Source organism: Schistocerca gregaria, chromosome 6 (genome assembly GCF_023897955.1).
Source record: "Schistocerca gregaria isolate iqSchGreg1 chromosome 6, iqSchGreg1.2, whole genome shotgun sequence".
NCBI lineage: Eukaryota > Metazoa > Arthropoda > Insecta > Orthoptera > Acrididae > Schistocerca > Schistocerca gregaria.
Window position 1 is genome coordinate 206837390 of NC_064925.1, and position 23370 is coordinate 206860759.

The following is a 23370-nucleotide window of genomic DNA, read 5'->3' on the forward strand; positions in this document are numbered from 1 at the left end:
AATCTTTAGGTTTAGGAGAACGCGTGGTCGGTAAGTGTGTGTGAGCATAACTGAAGTCGACGATGAAATCAGAAATGTGCGAAAGATGGTGCTTGATGTGTCTGACTGGTACTGGTGGTGTTATCGTCGCGGGCACGAGAATTTCCAGCAAGCTGCGCGTAAGGGAGGTACCCCCGTGCCACTGCTTGTGCATCGTGGACATGCACAAGGACGCCGCGCGGAGCCGCACATTGACAAGGCCGTGGTCCCCCGCTCGTGGGGGAAGGGTGAGCGTGTCGTAGCGGACCTTAAAGAGCGTACCAGTCGTAAGGAAGTATCCGAAGGCAGCCTGGAGGCTGCGTCCAATAGTTGATGGCAGCGGGAGGACTTGTGCGATGTGGACCATTCTGGACGCCACATGTTGATTCAGGTATTGGACACGTTGTAAAGAATCGAGTCGTCGGAGAAGATTTTGTCGCACCGTTGTGCGGATAGTTAGGAGTGCACGCCGAAAATTGATGGCAGCGGAGCGGCGCACGGTGGAGGTGAAAATGGTACCAAGGTATCGTAGTTTTTGTACACACGGAAGAGGTGCTAAGTCGTCGTGTGAGAGGCCGCGTCCAATGGGCAGCACCGCAGATTTAGCTGCTGCAGTGCCGTACGTTGATATCAAATCAAGTGCCGTGTGTGTTTCACTCCGTGAGCGGATCAACAGGAGGAGGTCGTCCGCATACGCACGACATCGAAAACTGTGCTGTTGCAATCGTTGTCCACCGTGACGCCATTAGTGTGAAGAAAGCGCGATAAAATTCCATCGGCAATCTGTCGATACCAGGTGACTTATTCAGAGCACCTTTTTTGATTGCATCGCGGATTTTGTCACTCGTAATGGGCTCCATGAGCTCGTCCTCTTCGTCGCTGGTGAGGGTGCGAGTTACGTGTGGTAACACAGACTCCTCAGCGTGGTTGTTGGTAGTCTCCTCCTGGTACATTGTGCGGTAATGGTCGACAAAGGCACTGACGATTTCGGCCTGGCAAGTGACGTGCTGTCCGCGACAGGTGGTTATCTCGGTGATGAATTGTTGTCGTCCATGATGGTGGTGGTTAGTGTTTAACGTCTCGTCGACAACGAGGTCATTAGAGACGGAGCGCAAGCTCGGGTTAGGTAAGGATTGGGAAGGAAATCGGCCGTGCCCTTTCAAAGGAACCATCCCGGCATTTGCCTGAAACGATTTAGGGAAATCACCGAAAACCTAAATCAGGATGGCTGGAGACGGGATTGAACCGTCGTCCTCGCGAATGCGAGTTCAGTGTATTAACCACTGGGCCACCTCGTTTTTTATCGGAGTCGATATGATGCATGGTCGGATGTTCTTGTTCCGCCGAATATTGACATCGGGTTAGCACCATAGTCCCCTGCAGTCTACGGCGTGTCAAAGTTACAATTTGGGCCTTAATCCTGCTGCGTTCCCTCTGGGTGTCGGGGGTGGGCGGTTGGGCGTCCAAGTCGCGGAGAACGGCGTAGAAATAGTCGGTAGTGTGCCGGCGCCACATAGCAACTTCCTTTCCATACGGAATCAAAGCACGTAGAATAGCAGGTTTGGTACATTCCAGCCACCAGGTCAAGGTCATGCAGTATTTCGGAAAGCGACGTTCAGAGGTGGCCCATATCTCGGTAACACGTTGAAGACATTCAGGATCATGAAGATGGGAGGTGTTTAGTTTCCACGGTGCACGACTACGCCAGACCACTTGCTCGGGGAAGAGAATGTTGCAGATGTAGGTACAGTGGTCCAAAAAGGCCAAGGGCCAAAGTTCTGCACCTTGGCCTGCATGTGTGAGTTCCCGAGAGACGTAAATTCTATCAAGGAGGCTCGCGGAGTGACTCGTCTGGTAAGTGTGTCCAGGCGCGTCGCCTTGCTGAACTTCCCAAGTGTCGCGGAGCAACAGATCTCGCACGACAAGACGCAGTTCTTGACAGGTGTTGTAGTGGGGCACTTGATTTTTAGGGTGCAAGACACAATTAAAATTACCCCCAAGTAAGTAATGGTCGCAGCGTCCAAGAAACAAAGGAGCGATTTCTTCTGAATAGAACAGAGGCCTGTCGCATCTGCAGGTGGAGCCTGACGGAGGGTAAATGTTGACGATAAGCGTCCCCATGACGGTGAAGGCCATGCCTCTGGCACATGGAAGGTATGTGATATCGGCCACTGGAATGCCTTCTCTGGCGTAGATGGCTACGCCGCGTCCCAGGTGGTCACCAGGAGAAGGATAAGTGTTATATCCCACGACGTCTGGAAGTGTGGCCATGTACTTCCAGTGGTAGTGCGATGTCAACGTCCGACGCCCATATCATCTCTCGCAGCAGTTGAAGTTTCACTGGTGAGCTAATGGTGTTAGTGTTGATCGTCGCTATTCGGTAGGTTTGGAGCCCTACCCCGCCGTGGAGAGGAACTCCACCGGCGGAGGATGAAGAGGGCGATGCAACGGCGAGTCGTGCCGTATGCCACCTGACGGCGTTATCAGCGGCGTAACGAGTCTTCCATCTGGGGTAACTCTGTCCCCAGCGTGTGGTCCGGGTCCTATCGACGTCCTCACTCCACGCCATTGAAGGCGCTGTCGTTGTGATGGTCGTACGTTCCACTTCGGTCGTAGGGGCGGATGACGTCTCGGTGGCAGTCGCGACGGTGGAGTCCATCGGTTCAGGAGCACCTGAGCGAGCCAGTAGAGTAGGCATCGACACAGCCACAGTTGGCGTCATGTGGTCGTCATTCATATCGTCGTGTAGGTTCTCCGAGGCCTCGTCGGGTCGGACGGCCTCTGGAGCATCAGGGGGAGGTGATCCGTCTCATCCCGAGACCGTACGGCGCCTCCGCCACTTGGGTGAATGTTGTTTGCGGGTTCGTCCCTCCGTGTCGGAAGACGGAAGGGAGTCGCGTTGCTCTGAGAGGAAGACCGTAGCGGGAACGTCAAATAAAGGGGAGTCCATGTGTTCAGGCGGGTGGGTGTCGGAAGTCGTCGCTGTTGGTAGTGGCGCCAGAGTAGCGTCAGGCTTTGAGCGCGACGTGTAGGCCCCGGCGGTATCCGTAGCAGCTGGAAGGGTCACCGGTACGTGGTCTGATGGGCTCCGGCCGGTGGGAGGAGAAGAGAGCGCCGATGCGTAGGTGATCGGTAAATCAGAGCCGGACGTGCCACGGTAGAAGCTGGCAATTAGGTGATTCGTCGCTGAAGACACTCAGATCTGAGGTGGCCTTCATTGCCGCACCCGGAACAGGTCTTGGGTTGGCCGTCGTATATGACAACCGCGCTGCAGCCGCTAATTTGCAGGTAAGATGACACGTGGCGGTGGAGATCGATGGTGATCTGCCGTAGAGCGTTAAGAACGGGGTACGTTTGGAATTGCGCCCAGCGTTCGGCAATGTGGCTATGTACAGTGCCATAGGGGAGGAAAGCAGCGATAACGTCTTCCGCCGGAAGCTCGAACGGGAGTTCGAAAACTCGTATGGTGCGCATTCCTAAGCTGGCATGGTCGACAGTGACCGCTCCGACATTGCCGTCGGCGTGGCAAAAACGTAAACCATGGTTGGTGTCACGAAGAATTCTTTCACACACCGCGTCATTGACGACTTTGACGTACACAGTACTGCTTAATATGGACAAATGGATGCCCCAGATGTCGGGAGCTGGGAACTTAGCAACGTTGCGGAGGAAGCGTTCCACTTCCAAGGCCTTTGGTCATGCGTATTCGTTGCGGAAGGTGAATCGTAATGTTGATTTTCGAAAACGGTTGGCCATGGTTCTAGTGCACGTAAGCGACACGTAAGTGACGACCGCTGAAATGTAAACAACAGCGAGCGCACACGCGCTCCGCAGGCGGAAACAACAACACGTCCGCACTGCACGGCGGCGAAAGCCGGACTGATGATATTGCACAGAAAAAATATCTGATTCATGTTGTAAATACAGCTCTAAAAATGGTTCAAATGGCTCTGAACACTATGGGACATAACATCTGTGGTCAGCAGTCCCCTAGAACTTATGTAAGTAGGCTGTTTAGGTTTTTTAATTGGTAACGCCGCCGCCACGTAGCGCTCTGTATAAAAATCACTGGCAGTGCCGTGTGCAGTCTGTGGCTGGTTGGCATTGTTGTAATACTCGCCATTGTAGTGTCGGGCAGCGGCAGCTGGATGCTAACAGCGCGTAGCGTTGCGCAGTTGGAGGTGAGCCGCCAGCAGTGGTGGACGTGGGGAGAGAGATGGCAGAGTTTTGAAATTTGTAAGAATTGGTGTCATTAACTGATATATATATATATATATATATATCATGACTAGTGAGGTAAATACATTGTTTGTTCTCTATTAAAATCTTTCATTTGCTAACTATGCCTATTAGTAGTTAGTGCCTTCAGTAGTTTGAATCTTTTATTTAGCTGGCAGTAGTGGAGCTCGCTGTATTGCAGTAGCTTGAGTAACGAAGATTTTTGTGAGGTAAGTGATTTGTGAAACGTATAGGTTAATGTTAGTCAGGGCCATTCTTTCGTAGGGATTTTTGGAAGTCAGATTGCGTTGCGCCAAAAATATTGTTTTTCAGTTTAAGCACAGTCTTGTAATAATTTTTCTAAGAGGACGTTTCATATGTCGACCCTTAGCCAAGGATACCTCACTGGAATCTTGTGATTTTTTCTTTTAGTTTGTGTAGTTAGTGTAGCTTTTGTTTATTGCTAGCGCGTAATCATAGAGAGAATTTACTTTGTAGTTGCACTCTTTCATTGTTGTACAGTGAAACATTTGTGGCATGCACGTAGATTTGCATCAAGTATTTCGCAGCTTCGCTTGCAATTAACTACATATAATTTTTAGTGCTATGTTAATGTGTTCTCTTATTTTTGCTCTTCAAATTGTGCTTTTATGTGTTATCGTGTGAAATATTGTGACAATAATGGCGTGTGAAAAACGTAACACTAGGCTCCAAAGTAAACCAAGAAATAATAGTGACGACAAGCGTCGCTTATCAGCACCACCGTGTAGTGAATTAACAGACATTCGAAGTGCATAGGGAAATGGAGCGAGCGACAAATAATGGTGTAGACAATGAAACAAGTAGTGAACAGGAAACAATTATCGATCGATCAGTCGGCAACAGGTCGCCTCAGGAAACCGAAATGACAGAACACAATATTGCAAATACTGTAGACTTAGGTTATGGGTCCTCACCGTTTTCTCAAATGAGTGAAGACACATTTTCTGCCTGTCAAAATGTAAATGTTGCCGGTGAAAATGCACTGCCAAAAAGCATAGAAAAACAGATTCCAGACACTAATACATTATTATTGCAATTAATGCAACAAATGGAAGAAAATCAGAAACAAATGCGGCAAAATCTTCAAAAGTTAGACACAATGGAATAAAATCTTCAAAAGTTGGACACAATGGAACAACAACAGAGACAAACACAGCAAAAGTTAGACACAATGGAACAAAATCGGAGACAAACACAGCAAAAGCTTCAAAAGTTAGACACCACACTTGAACAAACACGTGAAGACTTAACTACTGAGTTACATAACATTGAATCGAAATGCCAAAAAATCTGTAATGACGTAAAAACACAAATTTGTGAGCATTTTCAACCTATTTTTTCGCGGCATGAAAACTCATTACAGAATCACGAAGCAGCCACAAAAGAATTGCAAACTGTTGTTCGTGAAAATCACGACACCTTGCAAGCTAAAATTGACTCAGTTGAACCTACCGATTCGGTTACGCAACTTGCAAAAACTCAAGAAAACTTAAAGGACACAGTACATACTCTGAAAATTGGTTCAGAAAGACACATGGAGGACATTAGTTCATTATCAGAGAAAGTAGTTGAACTTTCAGATCAGCTAAATAATTTATCTACGAAGGTAGATGATAATCTGAATGACACAAAACCGGTAGTCTTTAATGACACGGAAGAGTTCGAACAAATTAGGAAATTCAAACAAAATCAGAATCAAATTAATACGCAACACCAATGAGAAATCCGGGAAGTACAAGATCAGCTGACACAGTTAATACAAGAATTACGTATTTCAGAGGACACTCGCACTCCAATACGGGAAGAGGGACATAAAAATACGGAATTGCCACAAAATAATAACACAGGGCACCTTGGAGATTATGAAAGAAATTGGCAAAGTACACCAAATTTTGAGATGGAACCGCCGAAACGACGTAACAATGACCGACATGCGACCCGCCGACACGATGATTTTGACTATAAGCTGTTCATTACTACACGTAAATTCACAACATTTAAGAATTCTGGCAACGACATTCATCCACAAGCGTGGCTTCGTCAATTCTCTCATTGTTTTCCTCCCAACTGGTCACTAGAGCACAGATTAGAATTTATGTGTGGCTACTTAGAGAATGAACCAGCTGTAAGAATGCGATCGGTCATTCACGATTGCCACAGTGAAGGAGAATTTTACCATGCCTTCCTCTCAGCATATTGGTCTCAAGCCACACAAGACCGAGTAAAACATGGCATCACAATGATGAAAAATTTCGAACAATCTGAATTTTCAAGTCTTGTGAAATATTTTGAAGACATGTTACATAAGAATCAGTATCTTTCAAACCCATACAGCCCGTCAGAACTCATCCGCATTTGCTTAATCAAATTGCCTGAACATTTACGGCATATTATTTTGGCAGGCCGTTGCAAAGACGACACTGAAGCTTTTCAGGGACTCTTACAAGAATTAGAAATTGACACAGACAGTCGTGGGATACGAAAACAGGAAAACAAACACTACAGTTCACATCCGTCACAATTCCGTGACGACAGAAACAATAATTGGACACGACAAGGCTATTCTCACAACACAAATCGTGACCAAAACAGACACCACCCGTATGACAACCGTTGGAATAATAATAGTAACAGAGAAAGATCGTTTTTCCAAAGTAATGAATGTAACACAGACAACCATAGAAACAGACAATATGGAAACCAATATAATTATTACCAAGGGAGACAAAATAACTTTAGACGCAACGGTCCAGCACGCAGTTACGATTCAGGGAGAAATTCTCCACCACGTGACCGACAAGAAAGAAATTACAGAAATTACCGACATGACGTCAGACGATATGATCGTAACGACAGACCTGAATTGCATCAGAACTGGCGAGCTTCAAACAGGGCAGGGCCCTCTCGGCAAAGTGAATTTCTAGAAGTTAGGTCTCCCAATCCCAATATCGACGCGCGCCAACAAAGAAACAAACAATGACTCCCACCGCAGGCAGCCGCGTGCGCCGGCGGGCTCAGAGAAAAATAACATAAGCTAACCTCGAGCAAAATTCCAGTGTTCCTTACCGACGTAACCACATGATAATTGCTTTTCAGTTGACAGTCTGCGTACTAGGAAGAGTACAGGTTTACACCACATTTCACATGTAAAACCGTTTATTAAGAGATAATCTACTTTTTAAGTTTGTCTTTGCCATAAAACATTTCACTTCACATTTGTAGTATGTTTTGTCACACTGAGAAACTGTTTACATGCAACAATGTTTTGAAGTTAACTATCCAGTCTACAACCTAGGGAACATTTTTAAACAGAAATTACGAATACATTGTTATAGTGAACAGACGACACAGTTTTGTTATTTGTACATTCTTGCTTGTTTATTGCACGATTACGTAACGACTATAAGGCTTACATACTTAGAACATATACTATTAATGAGGTTTTAATGCAACATTTTGGTTTACTTGGGAACACATTCTGGATTTAAAGTACTTTCTGTGAGATTAAAGATGACTTAGCATTTGGTTTCTTTGATAGCTACACGATTACATCACGACGCTACTAATGTGTGACACAATTTACATTGTGCTTTTGCACTGTATCTGTTTTATATCTGCACAGTTTTTCTGTATTATTCTGGAAAGTAAAACATGTTTTAGTAGTAACTTTGTGGTACAGCTGCAATGAGACAGCCTTTTCTGTAGCACAACAATACGTTACAGTACAGTACTTACTTCATCAAGGCAATAAGCGTAGTAACCACGATATCTATACGGAAAGCATTTCACTTTTGTTTATCATGAGGTAAGTACATTGACTTCTGTAGAACTTAGCTTTCGGAGGACGATAACCACGACACTTCCACAGAGATTATCTTACAACAAGACACACAGTTTAGCGCTACAGTACACGTATTTGAGTGACTAATTTTGTACTTAAAACATTTATTTTTAAAGATACTTGAAATACAGTGATACAAAGGTTTTCCATGATACATTTCATTCCATTGCTGTAATCTGTAACATCTGAGGATATAATTACATTAATCCTCAGGGGGGTACACGCTTACTTTGTGTACCATGTGTTTGGCAAGCACAAGGAGCCCTAGCTAATATGGTATTTGCTTATACAACTTTACACATCGGTACCATATTTCTCTAAGACATAAATTACACAACTATCTGATCATTTAACTGAGAGAGACAAACATTTACTTTACTACATCAGTGACAGATGTTTACGTAATTACACCATTGGATAACTTCACACTTACGAAGTTGTATTCTGTCTGTACTTTGTGAAATGTTCATATTTTTTCGGAACCATTGTGATACTATGAGAGCTTTGAATGACATATTCGGTATGAGATTATGATTTTTAAAGTACGTTGGAGGTAGATACATTTTGACATGAGCAGAGAATTTTTTTAGGTTTTCAAGTTATTGGAAGAAGCTACGACGATTTTGAGATTTGGCTGAGGTTTTATGATGTTATGATGACAATGTGTATTACGCTGTTGCGGTATGTTTATGATCAATAAGCTGATGCTATATGAGGAATTTGATTATGCTACATATTTATTATGATTAAATATTGAAGAAGTGTCGACAAATATGTATATGTGTAATAAAGCAAGTAATAATGAGTAGTGGTTAGGGACTCTGGTTTGTGAAAAAGGTTGTTGAAAACCAAGAATCGTACTTTAAGAGTTATGAAATGTATGTAAATGCTTGAATGTATTACAATGCCGACGAAAATTTTTTGCACCCTGTTATATTTACAGGATTTTCTTTCTACAGATTTGAAACGCAAATTCTCGACCTGTGAAATTTTTATATGAGACTGCCACTGTAGCGGAAACTGGTGTCGTAAATATTTCGATAAGAAAGTTAAGTGACCACCTGCACGTAATGCGTCGTTGGCGCCCAGCTGGGTGACAGCCACCAGGAAACAAGCCATTAGTGTTTGCCTTTCAGAGGCACAAGAAAAAAAAAGGGAGGCCATTGTCCTCGCTATTGACATTCCTTTGTAGAAAGCATCGCAAAAACGACACGCTCATTACTTGGAAAGATACTTTCTTACATCTGCACACCTGATAATGACAAGCGTCTTTCTACGAGAGTTGAGAGAATTTGTACTAACTTATGACATGTCACATGACTATTGAATGATATTTTTATGCTTTGTCCATAGTTGCTTATTTCATTTGATATCTGTTTTCCAGCTGTTTTGCAGCATTGGTTTTATAAAATTAAATGCATGTGAACACTTTCTGTCAACAGATCTATTAAATAATTATTTTATGATCCACATTCTTCGAAAAAGGAGCTCTTGGAATGGAAAGAGCAATAAGGAGCGACTAATAACAGTAACTGTATATATAATATTCTTTTCCAGTACTTGGTAATATTTTTTAGAATTAGTTTTTGTAGAGTACCACTTTAATTACATAGACTTTAAGATGTGAATGGACATTGTCCATATCTGCATTGTTGTCTTTAGTGTACATTTTTTTTTCTGCTTGAGCTTTGTCATGTTTAGGTATAAGTTATAGCATTTGCTGCGGCTGTTTGCCATTCATAGTGCTACTGAATGTCACTTTGTATTACTAGGTTAAGACAATTTTATTACTGATTTATTTTTCTTGTTTGCTGCGCATTGCCTTATATTAGTTGTAATATTGCTGCATTTTTTTTGCCAATTTCCATTTTTTTAACATTGCTGTTTGTGTAAATTGTTTTGTGCTGCTGCATTGCCTCATCCCTTAGTTAAGCATCTGAGCTCAGTAGATTTAAGTTAGCTTAAGAGGGGGTAGACTATATAAGAAAATAACTATGATGAATTGGAAGAAATGCATTGAGAAGCTATAAGAAAATGGTTTGGCCAAAAAAGTAGTGTATAGTGGAGAAAAACTATTTTTGAAAGAGGATGTGAGCATAATACAGAAAGCAGGCTTCGATATGACTTTTTGGAAATAATGAAGAATGAAGGGAGATCTCCGAGAAGTAAAGAAAGCTTTGTTTGCAAAATACTGCAGTGAAATAAACCCTATCCTTTCCTTGTGTTATCCCCCTATGTGTTTGTGTACCCTTGTGTATTTGTTTTCTTCCTGTCTCTGTGTGCTGTTTCACAGAATTTTTTCTCTTATAATACTAAGCTACACTCACTATGATGAGGAATACTGTTATCCTCAAATATAATTTGCATTAATAACATGTTATTTACTTTGTAAAGATGTTTACACATTATTTATTCTGTTTTATTTTAATGCTCATGTGTGAAGTTAATGTTTCAAAAGTTATTCTGATCTTTTATGTATGTACTTATGTCGTAATTTTTGTAACACTGATGTATTTGCTATTTCGATTCTTTTGTAAAGCCTGTACTACTGCAAATGTTATCTGTATTCTTATGTTCTTTAAAGATGTATTTTGTACCTTTGTTATTGTATTCTTATGTTATAAAATTGTAATTGACACCAGTTCATCAAATTAAGTAACTTGTAAATTACATTTCACTGCACACGTTTCTGTTGGTCATAGTATATGGACAATATGTGAGAAGTAGGGACTGATAGTGTTTGCACTTGTGTTAATAATTCAGTAAGGGACTGAATAACAGCATTGCTGGTTGTAAGGACATTTCAAAAACAATTTTTGTGAGTGCACAAGTGGTGGTTATGGACTTGCTATATTATCTGCAAGACTCTTCAATGGGGATTGTGCGCCTGCACAGTCAAACAGATGGCTGCTGGCCATCTCTACAAGGACTACAGTGGGTCTACACCTTTGATGACCCACCAATACCATCATTTCTACAAGGACTGCAATGGGTCTGAACCTCTGGTGGCCCACCAATACCGTAATCTCTACGAGGACTACAGTGGGTCTGCTCTGTGATGACCTACCTACCGATAGTCTTCAACGTCGACTGACTCTGCTGTGGCCCATTACCTGTCTGCATGTCAAGAGTCAGCACAGTCTTTCCGTTGGAAGGACAACACTACTTCTTCAAGACTGCTTAGAAATCCACTACTTCCAAGTGCAATTTCTTTTATTGCTCAGACTCTGAGAAAAACATTGCAATTTTACTGTGATGAACGATCAGGACTGTCTTTATGGACTGTGAGAAAATTTTAGTTTTTGACCAACATTGTATCAATAAGTGCGTGCATTTGATATCTTTGTTATTGTAAATATGAAAAAAATTTTCAAATCTGTATTGGCCACTGCCAAAAACAATTTGTAAATTTTTTTGTGGGGAGCATGGGGGCTATGTAAGTAGGCTGTTTAGGTTTTTTAATTGGTAACGCCGCCGCCACGTAGCGCTCTGTATAAAAATCACTGGCAGTGCCATGTGCAGTCTGTGGCTGGTTGGCATTGTTGTAATACTCGCCATTGTAGTGTCGGGCAGCGGCAGCTGGATGCTAACAGCGCGTAGCGTTGCACAGTTGGAGGTGAGCCGCCAGCAGTGGTGGACGTGGGGAGAGAGATGGCAGAGTTTTGAAATTTGTAAGAATTGGTGTCATTAACTGATATATATATATATATATATATATATATATATATATATACATATATATATATATATATATATATATATATATATATATATATATATATATATATATCATGACTAGTGAGGTAAATACATTGTTTGTTCTCTATTAAAATCTTTCTTTTTCTAACTATGCCTATCAGTAGTTAGTGCCTTCAGTAGTTTGAATCTTTTATTTAGCTGGCAGTAGTGGCGCTCGCTGTATTGCAGTAGCTTGAGTAACGAAGATTTTTGTGAGGTAAGTGATTTGTGAAACGTATAGGTTAATGTTAGTTAGGGCCATTCTTTCGTAGTCTTGTAATAATTTTTCTAAGGGGACGTTTGACTTAGAACTGCTTAACCCTAACTAACCTAAGGACATCACACACATCCATGCCTGTGGCAGGATTCGAACCTGCGATCGTAGCAGTCACGCGGTTCCGGACTGAGCGCCTTAACCTCGAGACCACCGCGGTCGGCAAATACAGCTCTATCAGATATCAATTTGGAAGCGTACCAAGTGTATAAAAGTATATCTTGAAATAAGCAGAAAGGCCCATAGAGGTATTCGACTGAAACATAGCCATGACCAAGATTGTAACTGGGGTCGACAGCATCGGCGTCACAACTTGAAACAGGTCACGTCGACCAAATGATATGGAAGAACCGACAGCGACGTATATTGCAAGGCAGTAGGATCCCTTGACTTTTGGTTTGGCAGTATTCGACAACCATTTCTAGGCGTAAGTAAATGAAGAAAGGCAGCGTGTTTCCGTTATCAAGTAACGTCTTCATCAATTACTTCAGTTTTAATGTGATCTATGAGTAATTGGTGATGTTTAATAATAACATGAACAGGATTCCGTAGACAGGGAAAGAACCTGTTCTTGGGCATCTACTTCTATAATGACCAAAAGGCCTTAAATTATTTTCAAGCACATGTGTTCCAGCAGCGTTACGAAGGAAATGATAGTAATAATTACGGTGATAATCGAATTATTCGGTAACTTTACACTTCACAGTGGTTTTTCTGGAACTGAATAAGTGAAAATTTCAAATTGGCTTCAAATCGAGGCTATGACCCCAAGAAGAGTCTTTACATCCTGCTGGCATGAGAACAGCATAATCTCCACATCAGGAGCTTGCTTCTACTTAACCATTTAATAGACTCGCGTTTTTTTCCACCGTGACTAGTTTAGTAAGCAGAGCACATCATCCATTACAGCCCACTCCTGGGGCTGGGCAATGTGGCCACAACGGTCTGATGGAACGGACTATCACGAGTGCAAAGCGTGGGTTCAGGCATTTACTTTTAAGAGGCACAAACAAATTTACTTTACCCGTGGTAACCTCAAGAGAAAGCTGTTATAATCCAGAATCCCCATTAAACCTCACGTTCCTTCATTCCAAACTAGTCAGAGCCGGTTTACGTTGGAAAATGACGTAGGTTGAGGTCATGGTAAACATGGTAAACTTACTTACATTAGAAAATTTTATTTTATTTGATGAACTGTTACCCGTCTAAAGGAACAGGGCTCTTATTTTACTTGTACTTGATTGAACTAGAGACGCTGAAAAATTTGGTGCGGCACTGTGATTCAAATTAGTATCTCCTCTTTCCAGGATCTGAATCTCTCGGAACAGTATAGTTCAATCATTTCATTCCTTTTCCCAAGACTGCAGTCTTCTCTAGGTTCAAAGGTAAATATGTGGGTCCGAATCCTGATCCAGTACAAAAATCTTCATAACTTCATTTCAAGCCCTATCACGTGTACACCGGCCTGCTAGTGAAAATTAACGTGCATTTTTAATGTCTGTTCATGTTGCCAACAATTTCTGGACAAACACGCACACATCTTACTGTTGGTGATTAAGCAATTGATACTTAAGCCATATTCGTGAACAATAAAGAAGAACGATAGGAGTGCGGTTCGATTGCCGCTCAGGCACAAAAATTTGTGTCCTTCTTTTAGATTAAACACCGAGCTGCTGGCAAGAAAAACTGATACGTAACATTTGATTTTACTGAGTTAACAATCCGATGACGTCTTGGGTTCGTATCTCTGTCGTAGAACTTCACTTCATGCGCTTCATTGACGTATATCAGACATCTGTCATGGTTAGTTAACAGGGATGAAAGGGTCTTGATAGGACTCCCGGCTTATTACAAAAACTGTCGTCTTTTATTTTCAAGTTTAGATTTGGTTACTCATATAGGCAAAAATTTCGGTACTTCATGACTGTTCATGGATAGTCAGCAATATGATATGATTAGATTAGATTAGATTAGTACTTGTTCCATAGATCATGAATACGACATTTCGTAATGATGTGGAGCGAGTCATTTTAATGAAAGATTTATTTACATAACAGTATTCGATTTCTTTACAACAATTTTTACCCCCTGTCTCTCTCTCTCTGTCTCCCCCCCCCCTCTCTCTCTGTCTCCCTCCCTCTCTCTCTCTCTTTGTCTCTCTCTCTCTCTCTCTCTCTCTCTCTCTCTCTCTCTCTCTCTCACACACACACACACACACACACACACACACACACACACACACATACACACACACATTCTCTTTTTATTTTTATGTGTTGATGTGCTTGACTATCGGCGAGGCATGGAAACGTCTGTGAATGAGTTTCTTAGTTTTGAGTACAATTACGAAAGAAATATAAAAACAACTATGAGAGTTACTGATTTATGATGCTTAGTAGCAGTCAGTTCTGAGTATTATTAACAACTAAGCTCCAGTCCCTAAACCTAGTTACAGAAAAGCGAATCAGACGCATTACGTATTCCAGGCCTTAGCAGCCGCGTCTTTGAGGCGCCAGCTATGGCCACTTCCCAGCCAGCTGTAGGATCACATCGGTTCGTCTTCTTCCTGCTGGTAATGTAACTGAGATTTGGCAACAACGCAAGGTATGTTTGGCAACACTGTCATCGACGAGTTACTTCCTGATGCGCACGGAATTAAGCCTCAACGTTCACTTGATTTCTCGTGTCATTTCCATTGAATAACCTGATTTGTTATCGCTTGAGGTGTAACAGAAGATTTTAAATTTACGGTTTTCAGCCCAGCAAAGTAATTGAACTTGGCAATCGCAACTATTCTCGTCCTGTAAATAGCGGTTGGCCTCGTAAGAGGAAGGCGAAAACCATATCCATCCGCTAGGTCTGTGTTGCCGTGCTGACATGTGGAAACGCTACTGTTATGGTTCGCGGTTCCAGCCTAGCTGAATGTGACGATTTTATCCCTTCTGCGTAAGAGCTGCAAGCAGTCAGATCAAACATCAATAAGCAAATCACAAGAAAATACTTTCAGCTCAAAGTGCAATGGTGAAAAACTTATACTGCTGCACAACAGGTAACGCCTCTTTCCGCTGCTGACAAGCAAATTTTGGGTTTCTAGGTATACATAACTTTATTTATGAAATGTCACGTTTGCATACCTGTTGAGTATCACACAGCATATCATTTAAACACAGACCCAATCGAAGTCCAAGTGAATAGTGTTTTACTAATTCGTGCAGACAGGTGCACTCTTGTATAAAGATACGAAATTAATCATCAACGGTATATGCGAATTCTCTGAAGTTATCTATAACAGTCTGACAATGCACTTGCAGTTTATTGATTACATGCATGTAAAAGACGTATTCTTAGTTAAAGCTGTCAAACAAGGTTTGAAGAAGAATAAAATCCCACTACCAGACGACAGTAATTGTAGAAAATACTTTTCTGACTATTTTGGCACGATGCCCTCTCCCCATACATTATACAAAAGCTTCGAGACGCATCTTCTGACTGGCCATCTATTAAACCTGAAAAGAACAAAATGACGCAGAAGTTATCCTTTTTTCCACATGCGACTGTTTTAGGTTGAGAAGTGAAGAGAAGTTCAAAGTTTCATTAAATTGTTAAATTCACCAGACAGCAGAATTGCGTTTAAAAAAAAAGTATTAGCGAATGTAATACAAAACGCGACGTCTTATCAAAATTGCGCGACGCTTACCGTTACGCTACTAGATGTGGTGTAGCTGCAACACCTCTGGAAGTGAAAAACAGTTCCTCCAGAACTCCGGCATTCCACAGTGCTGTGTGAAAATGCATACGGCCCGATATAGACTTATGAGAGACAGACAGTTACAGCATTTCTTTTGCACTGCACGATGGTTTCAACAAACAAGTAGCACAATAGAGTAGTTCAAATGGAAAGGAACACTTCCTATTTTAATTTCTGCATCCTACACTGTTGGTAGTTCTATGTAGGTGGCAGTTACGTTATTTTCTTTCGGTGATTAAAAAGTGGAGTCGAATGTATGCACTGGGTAGTCCAAGGCAGCTAGTTCATGGCGATTCTGTCAACCAAATAAATGAATGTTCTGAACATCCTGCAAACCACTACAGGGAGCCTGTGTGTCAGATTTCTCATATTCTGTGACGCAAGGGTGTTATGATACAGAAATGATCCATAGAGAAGAGGGTTTGGTGGTCTGTTGGACTGATGGTAGTTTTATATGATTTTGTCTCGGTTCGATTCCTACTTCTGCCGATGTTTTTTGATAGGGAGAGGCAGATTCTATTCTCTTCTGGTTACGCCGAGTGAAGAAGTTATAATGGCATTGTGGTCTGAAAATCATATTAAACATGATATTCGTTCTCTACCAAGTAGACGTTAGGTGGAACCACGATAAAGTAGAGAGTGGAGCCATGTAAAAACTCTATCACCAGTAACCTTTCTTATATTCGTTATTTATTTCTAATGACGAAACAAACCCTGTGTATGGCCACAGGACACTAATTCCGTCTTTTATTTGACCTTCTGTATGTCGATAAAATTGGTTCTGAACTGGGAAAGCAACTCAGACCGCCCTTAACGCGGAATTTGATCCCTTGTTCGTTCAAATCTGCAGATTCCTCAACATCTCCAAATATTGCGCATGAATGGGTTGGAATCCTGGCCCAGCACTTAGCTTTTCACTATATGGTATCGAGGTCTAGCATGAGAACACCTATCTGCTGGTGGATAATAATTTTTATTTATAATGCATTTTCATTCGTTGTCACCACTAACGATATCTGACGTTTTTGACTCCCAGTCAAACACAGAACTATTTGCGAGATCACTGTAAGTTCAATGATGTTATTCCGAGCTGCTCATGGAGAAAAATTCGGTAAGTGTCGTCTCTTTGTGTGTAGTCAACAACGATATGTTTGGGGTTCGATTCTCAGTCAGCACTGAACACTTCGTCATATTATTTCTAGTTCAAACATGCTCACATGTCGCTGCTGGTGTAACAAACCGATACTTAACGTTCCTTTTCTCTAGAATATAACAACGATACGTGCCTGGTTGGAGCCCTGGGAAGGAAAAAATTCATGTTTCGTCTCGTCATTTCTTATAATTTATCTAGCTACTGCCGAGAAAATCCGATATGCCAAAGTTGATTGTGCTTCGATAACAATTCGATTAGGTTCTGGGTTCGACTCCCTGTCCAACACAAAGCCTTACCTCACTGCATTTCAAGTAAGTTACTTGTGAAGAAGCAGTATTTAACATCTCTCGTAGTTCGTTAATAGGGACAATAGATGCTGGGTAGGAATTCGTGACCGTTAAAAATGTATACGTTATGTAATTTAAAGTTGATACTTGTTAACAGATACCGACTAAAATCGAGGTATATCACTCTCTTTATGTCTAGTCAGGAATGACAGTTAATTTCCGTCAGTCACGAAATCGTAGTTTGCATGTTCTGGGTTTGAATCCATATGCTGAACGAGGAAATGATGAATACGACGAACTTACTACGTGCATTACCTACCTGACGTAATAATGAGAGTGCTAACATTTCAGGTATATCAGTTATTGCAATAAATGGGAGCTTACAAGCCTTAAGGACAGTCTTATCTGTGCTGAGGTGTTCCCTGATACTTTTAGTATGGTGGTATTACTTTACACCCTGAGTTAATGCGATACAGAGCAGTGTTTTCCAGTGGTGACATGTTGGAACCATTTTCAATAGTCAAACGACTGTACCAAGCAGCGATTAGAGGACCTGCTAGACAGCTGCGTTATGCATGGGAATCAGGCGAAATGCAATCCAGGTCGTTCGGAAACTTTTGAGCATGACTGTAATTCGTTAACAATCCGATTAGGTGCTCGGTTCGCATCCCTGTCATAAGCTTTATATAATGGAATTTTAATTTTAAACATGAGCATACCTTGCTCCTTGTGAATGACAGCATATTAAACGTCGTTGAGAGTAGTTCCCAGGACGGTAACTGTTATGAAAGGATTCCCAGTTCAGTACAAACATTTTCGTCATTTATTTTCAGGATCTGGATTGATAACTGATACTGGTGCAAACGTCTATACTTCACGTCTCTTTATGCCTAGTGATCCGGTCTCAATAAGGCACAAACAAAGCTTAGCTTACTTAGCAATGGCTATACGTGCTGGGTTTGAATCCAGGTCCAGAACGACGTCGTTGGTCATGTCATTTAAAGTTAAAATTTGTGTACACGTAGCTCTTGATATGTTACGAGAACAATGATATTACTGGTGATTCGATGTTAATGTTGAGATTTCCTTAGAGTGCTTGTTGCCGTTTATTGCGTTTTCCTGCTGGTTCGTCCAATATTCAGTTTCCAGAGCCACTCGCGGTTGAGCGACCTTCACACATGGATGGAAAACCTTTTAGAGAGCGAAAAACATTTTTCCAATTGCCATATAGCTTTGTAACTCCATATATTGTCTCAAGTATTTAATTTTGACTAAGGGTTACTGTACGATACATGTAAAATAATCCGTTTTCTCAGAACTTTTGGAATGTCACTTGTTGCAATTAAGGTTAGTTTATGAGTGTTATGGGGTGTCTCATCGCTAAGAACGTGTTTTCTAATACGTTTTGTATGACGATATTAGTTGACGCTTAGACTGACTGCCATAAAGACCTTTGGTCTCTTAGTAGTCTCCTGCAGTACCCATTGTTTGTAGTCAAACGACTGTACACCATGGAGTTTTGGTGTTTGGATGATCTGCAACACAGCTACGTTAATTTGGTTGTATTCGTCAGGGACCCACTTTTTTTTGCTGTCAAGTGTACATTCGTAGCACAGTATTCTATGCCAGTAAATCATGGACAGTGGGAAAACCGTAGAGAAAATCGAAATGTTTTATATGTGATGCTACAGAAGAATCCTGGAAGTCAGATGGACTGATAATAAATGAGAGGGTTCTCCGCAGAATCGTCGAGGAAAGAAATATATCTAGTACACTGACAAGAATGGACAGGGTGACAGGACACGTGTTAACCTCCATGGTGCTCGAGGGAACTGCTGCACTTCCAGCAATACAGGGGAGCACGAGAGGAATTCATGACGGAACGCATCAAACTAACATAAAACTGACACAAAAAAATCGCAGTTAACTGCCTCTCGAATACTGCTAGGCTCACTCGGAAGCTGTGCGATACTGTGTTCGGCTGACCGGCACTTCCCCTATCTCGCTCTGTTCTGTAGAAACTCCAGTCGCAAAAACTCTCACTGTGCTGCTTCAGCCTGCGTCCCACTGTGCAGCTGGGCTTATTGCCACATTCCTCCAAATGTCCACTGAATCACTGAAAACAAAGGCATTACATTACTGTAGTAGCTGGATAATGTCGTTTATTAGTAGCTTCTGACCAAAATCTGATAAATACTGCTTGCACTCAGTTGACACGCACACATTCCTTGTTGACAATTCAAACTGTTCCACTTTGGTAGTGTACTCCGCTTGCTTTATAAGACCGAATTATGTAATAATGTTCCTTGGGTTTCAACCGTTCCTGCATGAGAAAAAAATTAAAAAAAAAACACAAACGAGATTTTAGGATATGCAGTGCTATTACTCTTGGAAGAAATCTAAGAGAAAAGCTGAGTAAAGCAGGGTGTAGGTCGAAAATGCAAAACGAGCAAGGTGTTGTAGTGTTTTATTTGCAATCCATTTCGAAGCAACCACGGCTTCATCTTCAAGCAGTTTAACACTGTTATCGATGTGCTATACCACACGAAGTTTGTCCTGTTATTTCCTCCAGCATCTTCCAATGCGACAACTGTATGACTGTCATTTTCGGGGATTAACATGACGAACAAATGTGCCTGGACACAGAAAATGAAATGTGAAATACATCAAACGGAAGCACACCACTATCCTCGGAGGGTAAAAAGAGTTCGTTGATGAAGAAAGTGATTGCGAAGGACACTATCAGGCTCTTCTCTGTGTTGTTCGATTTCACTCATTCTTCTAGTGGCAGATCGTCAAAGACAGTGCACTGTTTGCTGTCTTTCTTGGCTCCTTTTACGCAATACTACATGTGCTCTCAATCGAATTTCTTGACAGTGCTAGGCAGAATACAGACGACCATATAAAAATAATAATTTCTGTTCGTCATATGAGATTGAGTACTGGCTATAACAAAGATTAATAAAATTTTGAGAATAATAAAACATACGAAAAATATGCTGTATCCCTTCCTCATTGGGACCAACAAGCATTGATCAAAACCGACAAGAAACAGTTGTTTACTAACATAAGTGTGGGCAAAATTTCACAAACTAGAGCCAAAATGGCACTATGGAAGATCAAATACTTTAAAGCGTTAACTGGGGTATTACTCCAGGATACCAACCCAATTGAGCCATCCAACCATACCTTTCGACTCGATTACAGCTTTAATTACCCAGTCACCTCTCTAAATTTTGCAGACGTTGTTGTACTAGCGCCTTCGTCAGAGAATAATTTAAATACTAGTGAATGGTATAGCGAAGACAACTCCTCAAGGAAACTACCTGTACGTTAACCTGAATTTTTTTGCCATTGATTTCGTAAATAAATCTACGATACTGCCAAACAAAATTGGGTAGATAAATGAAAACTGATATGGACTAGGAAATTATGGATGATACAGTATAAAAGGTGTACCTACTCGTAGGAACAGAGAAGATTTGATTTTTATTGTTTAGGGTAGGAGGAAACTGTATAAACGTCGTCAGCGTAGCCATCAACAGCTACAGATAGTTATTTTTCAATTCCACTATTGCAGTATCGGCTTTAGATTACATGATTCAGCATATCTGATATTTTAAAATTAAAGCACAAAATTATCGCTTTCTTCCACGTTAAAATAGCTGAACGCTGAAAATGTAGTACTTTGTTTTGAAAATGCATAATTTTGGCATTCCTATCCTTTAAGGACATAAGACTTAGTCTAAGTTACGTTAGCGACTTTTGAACTCTTTATGATTTATTTCGCATTGCATCATATGGTTCGTCGTAGATTTTTGTCATTCAGTGGTTTATCGTCTACAAATGTTGGTTGTTTTTCTAAAAGTTGACGTCGCATTCTCTTTGATCAATAAGTTACTGTCTTGAATCAACACTGAAGAGCACAACGATACAAAATCGTAATGCAGTGCATTGGCCAACTTGCGAATGATGATTTGGAGGTGCGTCGGATGCCACCGCCAGTAACTGGACCGGTGGGTTTCGTCATTCCGCGTATTTCTCAAGGTGAGACTGTGCTCCAGAGCGGGCATTCTCAGGTCACATGTGGCATTGGTCAGTGGCGTGGGAGGGGCTACGCTGCTCTGGTGGAGTATATAAGAGGCCGGCGCATCGTCTGGAGGTGTCAGTCCCATCTCGTCAGCTGAAGAGAACTCGCATCATGGCTTCTCAGGTGAGCAGCGCGCTTTGATAGGCATCTCAGCGCTAATGTTTCGCCGGCCGGTGTGGCCAAGCGGTTCTAAGCCCTTCAGTCTGGAACCGCGCGGCCGCTACGGTCGCAGGTTCGAATCCTGCCTCGGGCATGGGTGTGTGTGCTGTCCTTAGCTTAGTTAGGTTTAAGTAGTTCAAAGTTCTAGGGGGCTGATTACCTAAGATGTTAAGTCCCATAGTGCTCAGAGCCATTTGAACTAAGATTTCGATGCCAGGATCTTTGGGATAGAAAATAGCTCACCTCACAGCAACGTTAGAGAAGTAAGCAGCTGCTGATAACTAGTTGCGCTACATTTCACTATATTTGTAACTTGAACACTATCCCCCCGACTAAACAGATTCTTATAAGTTTGTTAAGGTGTCGTAAGACTGCTTAGATTCTCTTCTTACCCGTAGTCTTCGGTTCTCTCCGGCGCAATGCTGCGCAACAAAACCGAGGTACAACGCTTTATTATAGATTCTGAAGTCTCCATGATACTAAATGTGGACTACAGTCGCTACGGTTGTGGATTGAAGACTTCATTCTAGAAATGTTAGATAGTCATTACTTTTCTATAATGAGAGTACATAAGCACACAGCTATAAAAAGTTATTGCCTGTATATATTTCAGAGCTTGTTTCTCCCAATTTCATGCTTTAACATGTGACTATCGGTAACGTAGTCCCCTAGCTGGAATAGGACGTTTATAAAAATGTGCTACGAGTTACAAAAGAAATTTCTTGCTTAGAAGCTCATTAAATTCCTTTGTGAACCTAAGTCTTCCGTGAACGATACTTCCAGCTACATCAGAGCTACCAACTTAAAAATGTGCTCGGTATAGACATCAGATTTTTTTCCAGAGGATTCTAACACCACTCTCTGCCGTTTTATCGTCGTCATAATCTTCACACTGAAAAGTTTACATCGTTTATATGATAATGATATCATTGACGACTTTGAGCCTACGTCGGTAGAGATGCTTCATGAACCAAACATGTACATAGCGAATATTACTTGTAGCCAGACTGCTCACTGCTCAAAACACTGCACTCGTTTTCAGTGAGGGGGAATGGATTGGGAGCGGGGGCGAGATGGAGGGGATTGCTTCTGCACGGAGTCGAGTGGTGGTGGTGGAGGCGGGAGAAGTCCTGTTCAGATTTCCATGCGATCTTTTACGTATTCAGCGGCTTGCCTAAATGAAATGAATCGAACTTCGAATTCATTTCTGAAACAAGGGAGCGACCAATTAATTTTCTCACCCATTGAGCAGTACAGGATGTTGAAGCCATATCGGAGTAATTCTAGTTTGCAGCTAACACGATTAACTGTTCCTTGATAGAGGCGGCTGTGTTATATCTTGCTGCATAACAGAGTAACGTGGCATAATTCAACAATCAAAAATTCATAATATTTTCATGCATAACTAATCCGGCGTCGATTTGTCTATTCACACAGAGATCTGTATACAGAGTGATTCAGAAAGTTGCGCCCAAATTGAAGGAACTGGTAGAGGTATCGACATACTACGATAGCTTTCAAACTGGGACTTACTACCTTGAAAGTGTTCCTGACCCATTGAAAACATTAGAATGTCTGTGAGGAGGACAATGAATGTACACGTTCGTAAGTTCGGTGAAGATAATGTACTGCTTCGGTGTGCATTCAAATGCTTTTTTTTTGGGGGGGGGGGAGGGGGGGGGGGTGTACGTGATACCAATCCCCTACGAAGAAACACTTCTAGCCATTATTCTTTCAGCGTCTGACGAGGACCGTGCATTGTCTGGTGTATTCTGCAGAGTGCACTATAATTTTTACGAAGA

At 41.8% G+C, this 23370-nt stretch overlaps 1 protein-coding gene across 2 annotated transcripts in view; it reads left to right on the forward strand.

Moving 5' to 3' along the window:
• LOC126278320 (cuticle protein 7-like) overlaps positions 1-23370 on the forward strand; it is a 139933-nt gene that overhangs the window by 104748 nt on the left and 11815 nt on the right. The window contains exon 1 of one of the 2 annotated variants that reach the window (XM_049978340.1): positions 21471-21532. The exons of the other annotated variant lie outside the window; for it this stretch is intronic. Within the exon in view, the coding sequence (XP_049834297.1) occupies positions 21521-21532 (12 nt within the window). The 5' untranslated portion in view covers positions 21471-21520. Of the gene's footprint in view, positions 1-21470; positions 21533-23370 lie in introns of those variants that run through there. 2 annotated transcript variants of the gene reach the window in all.